Below are 6808 nucleotides of genomic sequence, written 5' to 3' on the forward strand. Positions count from 1 at the left end.
GCTGCATATAGAATTATTGGGAGAGAGTACCTCAACTTCGTTGGAAGATATACCAATAGCATAAGCAGATTCAGGTTCAAACGTCAAAAATGTTGGTGTCAGCGAAATCATCTTACAATAATTGTCTCATCAACTGCAGACGCCACGTAGTCAGAGTATTGCATATCCTAACCAAAAAAACACAAAAAGCAAAGAAAGAAAGAAAGAAAAAGAAGAGAAAGAATATGTAACACATTTGTTCACAGCCACACTGGCTTTGAGAGGTGGTATTCTCCATGGAAAAGACCACCACACCAAATCCTAAATTGTGCTCATGAACAAAAGAAATTAAAATATTGTAAATCGGTCCTTGGCTCGTAACCCCTTTATAAGCATACTTAACATTTTTAGCAATGGAGAATCAAGTTCTGCTGAAAAACTAAAAATTGATCAAATGAATGGTGTAAGACATCATCTGTATAATACACAAATGGCGGCCATAACGTTTTTGCCATTCCAATCTGTATGTCATCTCCCTAACTTTACTTGGAATCTTACAGGCCAGCATCCCATCATATGCTTAATGATCAAACAACTACACTTGATGATTATGCATCCTGTCAAAGAAAGTGAGAATGCTTCCTACTTCCTAATTCTCAGTACTCAAACTAAAACAAGGTAACTTCCATCAAAGAAAAAGTGCAAATTCACATTATAATGGTTACAATCAGTTACGATGATTCTGGTTACTGGTATAATACTCTCACCAGGGCCTTCCTTTCCCTCCAAGCCGACGTGCTAACTCAAAATCCTTTTTCACTGCAAGCAAAAGCAAATGAAACAGTTATAAATATTTTGAATGCAAGAAAGACCGACTGAAACTTTGATGCAAACAAATCATATTTGGTATGCCACTACATGGATTACATGACATGTTGGATAATGGCATTAGCTTTAATGGACAGATAGTCCAACAAGTCCATGAGAACATTAACAGCATCGTGGCCTGAAAAATCCCCAATTTTCATCCATTTGCTTCTAGTTTCCATAAGCATAATGGTTTCGGAAGAATATTTGATTTGAAGTAGCATCTATATTTTGCTCAGAAGATAGCAACAAATTGTTTTTGGCAGAAACCAATTATTTAAACCTTTGGACATCCATGCCTCAGAATTTAGAGAAAGCTTTAGACAGTAAATCTACAAAAAAATATTACAAGGGGAAGTAAGCTCTGATCTTTCTGAATATCTTGTAATGTTAGGTTTACTGTTTCTGTGTGAGAAAGACATTTCATCTGACCAATTTGGAATAGATGTCTTCTGCAATCCTTTGAGCGGAATGGAAGTTTAATCAACATAAGACATACTACGATGAACATCTAGCATTTTGAAATTACTTTCCAGCACGAGATAAATGAAAGGTATAAAAAGTTCAACCTAGCATAATCTACACAAATTTCTTGTTATTATTCCAAATTATGCAAAACTTTTTGAAAAGCATTACACTATAAAACCAGTCTAGCCAAGCCAAAAGAACAAGTATTTGCAGAAAAATAACTAAAAATAAGTAGAATTTGGAGCCCTATAAATTCAAGGAAGTTATGTTTTTCTGTGGTACACAACAACCAAAGGTTTAAAAGTGATCTGAATTTCGCAAAATACATTTCTTTAGGGGAAAAAAAGTCTTTCATGTTTACGTATTATATTACTAAAGATTCATCCATGACCTATATATTAAAAACAAAAATGTCTCCAGTTTAACTTACTCAGAGTTACACGCTTCGCATGAATTGCGCATAGCATTCCATCTTCAAATAAATGGACCAAAAAATCCTCTGCTGCCTACAGATACAACAAGCTAATAAGAGTTTATTGTACTAATGATTGTAACAAGTCAGAACAGCACTGTTTTTCTTATCTAATTGAAATTTTGAAACAAAATACAAAAGTAGCTACCACAATTTGCCTGATCAGAAGTAATCATTGTTACCAAAAGAGAGTTCCTGTGCAGTTTTCATTGTCCACATTCAGCTTTTATCTCAAATCTTAAGGGTCAGAAGCAGATAATCAAAAATATTTTTCACTACCATTATATCTAGAACCAAAGAAGCTACGCCACAAAACTTCCATTCCATGTTAATCTATGAGTTGAAAGTACCATGGTGCATCAAGACTAAATCAATATCCACCAGCAAAATGCCCATGGCAATTGAAAGGAGCCTAGAAAAATTCAATGATTGTATAGCCTACCCTTGGGGCCAGCCTGCTGACAAAGTCGGAGTATTACTTGATCCGTGCGCATGGGGCACTTTGCACGGATTCAAGGTTTACCCAACATGGGCGGATACACGAAATGACACTGCCTTGGAGAAGTTTCTTGTCATAAAAAAAATAAAAATAAAAATTGTACACGTGGAAGTCATCTTAGCTAGGATCAGTCAGGGATTCAATGATAGCACCAATGAGTAGGTTTTGGTGCAACATACCTAAAAGGAATGAGGGAAAAGCTCTTAGAAAAATGTAGTCTATACCAGCGATAATGATATTCCTGCAAGTAAATCTAACTAATTTGGTGATTCGACTTTATTCGCTGGAAATCCAGGACATACTAATTCTGGAGCTCCTGTTCTCCAGGAAGGGGTTTTCACTGAAACCTCCCTCTTGAGATGATATGAGAATTAAGTAGAACATGTGAAAAAAATGCATATAATGATGCTTGACAAAGTACTATAGATGGTTATCAAAATCAGATTTCAGATGCAAGAGAATGAAGAAAGGCCTTAAATAGGATAGTTGTGGCATATGTAATCAAAGCATAAAAGCAACCAAAAGCCAGATTGCTTCCATATCATACTGAAGAAGCAAGCATTGCACCACAAAGGTTTCTCAGTGGCTAAGGGATAGTATAACTTCAATCCATCCACAAAAATCAATATGCAGGGTGCATGAGCTGGGATTAGGATGATATGATGATTGTCAATTTTAAATTATCAGCACAAGGAAGCATGTTGAGGCACTGAGAGTATGATGTTAAATATTCTTAACACCACTTGATGATCAATGAACTTATTCAGGAAAATCCATTTCATCAAAAATAAAGTGAACCAAAGGTTATTGTTATTATATAGAATGTGTGATTTCCAATTGTTACTAATCAACCTATACTAGTTATCTTTTACAATTTATCATCGGAAATACTATTTTAGGTCAATGTAGAAAAAGTATTTGGGGCTAGTTACATTGATCCTCTTTGCTCATTGTAATAAGGCTTATTTGTTAATTACCAGTCTAAATCGGTTCATACTTATGAACTGATACGATACTGAAGAAAACACAAATTGTGCTGCTCTAGGAAATAAAACATAAGCAGAGTACCACGTCATAAGCACCTAGCAAACAAAACATATATGAAAGAGAGGAACAAAATGGTGCTTTTCACAACACCAATTCAACAACCACATCATTTATGACAAATATCATACTCTCAAGCATATCATGTTCAAAATGCAAATACATTAGAAACTTTTATGTGCAAAGAATTCAAATATGCTTAGGATTAGGGAAACAAATAATATAATTATTTGGGAAGACCAGAATTTGATATTAAGCAGGTATATGAGCTTCAAAATTAACCAAGAAATGGCATCCAAGCGATCATTCCCAAGACATGCAGGTCAATAATAAACTAGCTATATGCAGGCAGGCAAGCAACCAGGCTCACTCACTAATAAACAAGAAGAAAAATTCTTAACTACATAAGAAAAAATTTAAGTACCTCCTGTAGTGCTACTAAAGCTTCAGCTGTCCAACGACTAACATCATGAGAGAATTGAAAGGTTATTTGTTTTACCTGCAACAAATGACAAGGATTGAGTCCATATGTCTTCAAACTTTACTATCAAACATAATGTAATAAAATTAGTGGATACATATCAAAAAAATAAAACTAAAATTAGTGGATGCATTCCATAGAGCTTCCTGCATGAGTATTAATTTATAAGAACAACACAAAGCAAAAAAACTCTACCCCAGATTGATCACAGTTATTTAAATCCATGCAGTTGGATTCTATAGTGCCGAGTAATGTATCTACCAACAGTTACATAGGTCTTTTTGTTTTCTTTTTAAGTAATTTATGGAGATGGATAGATCACGAATCAGGACAATCAGGAAAAGTGATCTAACTCAAGTTGGAAGAGAGTACAGAGGTAGGAGGCCTAAAACAACGTGCCTAAAAGTAGTAACACTCATTACAATTTAATTGGGATTAAAGCTTATTTGGGTGTATTTGAGTAGTTCTTTTAACAGTTACAAGGGCTCACACACATCACCTTATAAGCGATGCATAATTTATCTCACTTATCATCAAATATAGCAAAAAGGATATTGTAAACTCTATTTCTAAATGTATATTCAAATGCAAATCATACATATGTCTATTCGTCTGAGGGCATGTCCAGGTCAGTGGGGACATGTTAATGTTCATGTATACTACTGAGCTAATGAACTCACAACTCTAATAAAAGGAGCAGCTGGAATGAGCAGCTTCCAAGTCTTTTGGAAATGACGAATCTCACGAAGAGCCACTGTTCCTGGCCTGTAGCGTCGCTTCTTTTTCTGGCTCTGTGTTCTCGGAGCTATTTAAAATAATCAAATAATCAAATCTTGGAGCCTCACATGTCACCACTAATTCCATTATCATCATTAAACAAGTTGGAAAAAGAAGTCAATAAATAGATTCAACAAAAACTTACTTTGTGGAGAACCCCTTTCAGTTATGTTTGAGCTTCCACCAGGAGGCTTCAAAGCATAAAAAATAAGATAATATAAGAATGAAAATAATTACACATTTGAGAGCTTTTTCAGCAAAAAAAACACAATAACCATCAAGAAGGAATGATGTAAAGAATACTGGAGTAAGAAATAAATCAACACTTACAAATTTCAAATCACCAAGAGCCGTAGAAAATGCTCAAAAGCCTCACTCGACACCATTACTATTTGGCATTGGCCTCACACCTACCCCCCCCTCCTCCCCCCGTTTTAGTTCTCATCCTTTCAGGCAATAGCAAAAAGCATGATATTTGAAATTCCAGCTCTATTTACTTTCCTAATAGGATGAGGAAAATATAAAGATACACCAAACTAGACGCTGCTTGGTTACTAAGGAAATAAAGGTAAAGCCACTAAAAGAAGTTTTCAAATCAAATTTAGGATCTGGGAAACTAAAACTTCCGCAAATATAACCACTCAGCTGAACTCAAAGGAACATTTCACTTCTTGCCAGCCAGAAGAATACAAAATGTTTGCACCTTTTTCCACTAAGCAAACAGAGCAAAGGAAAACATCAAACATGGCAAGAAATTAAAGCAGAGAGAGAGAGAGAGGAGAGGAGAGAGTAAGTTACCGTCTTCGGACCAGGTGATGCTGATGACGGCCTTCCAGAAACTGCGATTTCAAAGAGCCACAAAAAAAAAAAAAAAAATCAAAACCCTAACAAAGTAGATACACAAACAGATAAAGACAGAGAGAAAGAGAAATAGAGAGAACCTGATTTTTTCCTGCTAGCTGGATGTTTGATTCTCGCCATTTGATAACGAAATGGCGAGCGGTGAGTTCAACTCTCTCTCTCTCTCTCAGTCGTCTTTTTTTTTTTTTTTTTTGGGTGGTTTCCAGAGTTTATAGTTTCGGCTTGGCTTGGCTTGCTTTCTGCGACGCTTATCCATAGCAAAGTAAGCTAAAATTGACCTTAGAATACAGTGAGTATTAAGAATGGGAGAAATCTGAGAAATCAAACTTACAGAAGGCGGCGTGCGGTGGTTGTGGATGTTGGAGTTCCTCAGCGGCTTGTGGTGTTGGTGCGGCGACGCCAGATTTGGAATCCCAGAAATGGTGACTGTCCCGTTTCGCAGGGATGTGCGTGAGGGAGAGAACAACGGCTATCTACCTCCGTTGCGTCACCCGCAGTGAGTGGTTGTTGACTGTCAATAACAGTGGCTGAGCGAAATGGGGGCCAGGTTTTTTACGCTTAGAAGAGGTCTCGAAAATGTTGAGCGGGATGTGAAATGTATTTTGAATTTCGTTTTATAATTGGGCGTGCCACGTCACCGCGGTGGGATTCCGGGAGCAATCTCACCTTTTAGGCAAATCTCTTGGCTACCAAAGGTAGGAGAAGGAAGACTGATTAATTTAAGGGATAAATGTATTTTTACTTGAGCCACTTCAACCCATAACATTTTAGGATAGTCTCATAAATTTTTAAGTATGTTAAAATATTAAATGACTCATCAAATTATTACTGTGTTCAAAAAAATTACCTTTTTCAATAATACCCTTATACTTTTTTAAAGAATAATTAAAAAACTGTTTTTTTAAATAATAAATTAAAAACTTTAAAAATTAAAATTGTTCAATATATTTGTATTTATTTATTAATTAAGAGTGACACATGTCACCAACTTATTGATGCTAACGTGGCACTTAATAAAATCTATCAAATTTTTGAACGGAATTTGACTAGAGAGAGTAATTTTGTGTTTTTGGCATACCCATGAGTTTATTTGGATACCACAAAGAATTAATTGTAAATCGGGTAAATGACATGAACTAATTTTGCATTTTTTCCCTTTTTTTTAAAAAAAAAAAAGTAACACATATCTTTTTCAAATTACCACTTAATTGTCAATGTCCCTCCAAACTACCAATTGTGTCAATATCCTCTCTCAAACTACCAAAACATGTCAATGCCCCACTAAGACCAACAAAAATACAAAAATGACCATGATTTTTTTTCAATAAGACAAAAATGTCCTTATAAATTCGAGAAAAAA

At 35.4% G+C, this 6808-nt stretch overlaps 1 protein-coding gene across 1 annotated transcript; it reads right to left on the reverse strand.

Annotated features, from left to right (window-relative positions):
- Nucleotides 1-405: 405 nt before the first annotated feature.
- LOC133864415 (histone H3-like centromeric protein CENH3) lies at nt 406-6153 on the reverse strand. Its single transcript, XM_062300746.1, has 8 exons — nt 5780-6153; nt 5529-5687; nt 5386-5426; nt 4733-4778; nt 4491-4615; nt 3754-3828; nt 1745-1820; nt 406-798 (listed from the first exon to the last, which is right to left on the reverse strand). The coding sequence occupies exons 2-8, from the start codon at nt 5566-5568 to the stop codon at nt 743-745; spliced, it is 459 nt and encodes a 152-aa protein (XP_062156730.1). The 5' UTR covers nt 5569-5687; nt 5780-6153; the 3' UTR covers nt 406-742.
- Nucleotides 6154-6808: the final 655 nt, after the last annotated feature.

Source organism: Alnus glutinosa, chromosome 3, assembly GCF_958979055.1.
Source record: "Alnus glutinosa chromosome 3, dhAlnGlut1.1, whole genome shotgun sequence".
In the NCBI taxonomy this organism is placed as follows: domain Eukaryota; kingdom Viridiplantae; phylum Streptophyta; class Magnoliopsida; order Fagales; family Betulaceae; genus Alnus; species Alnus glutinosa.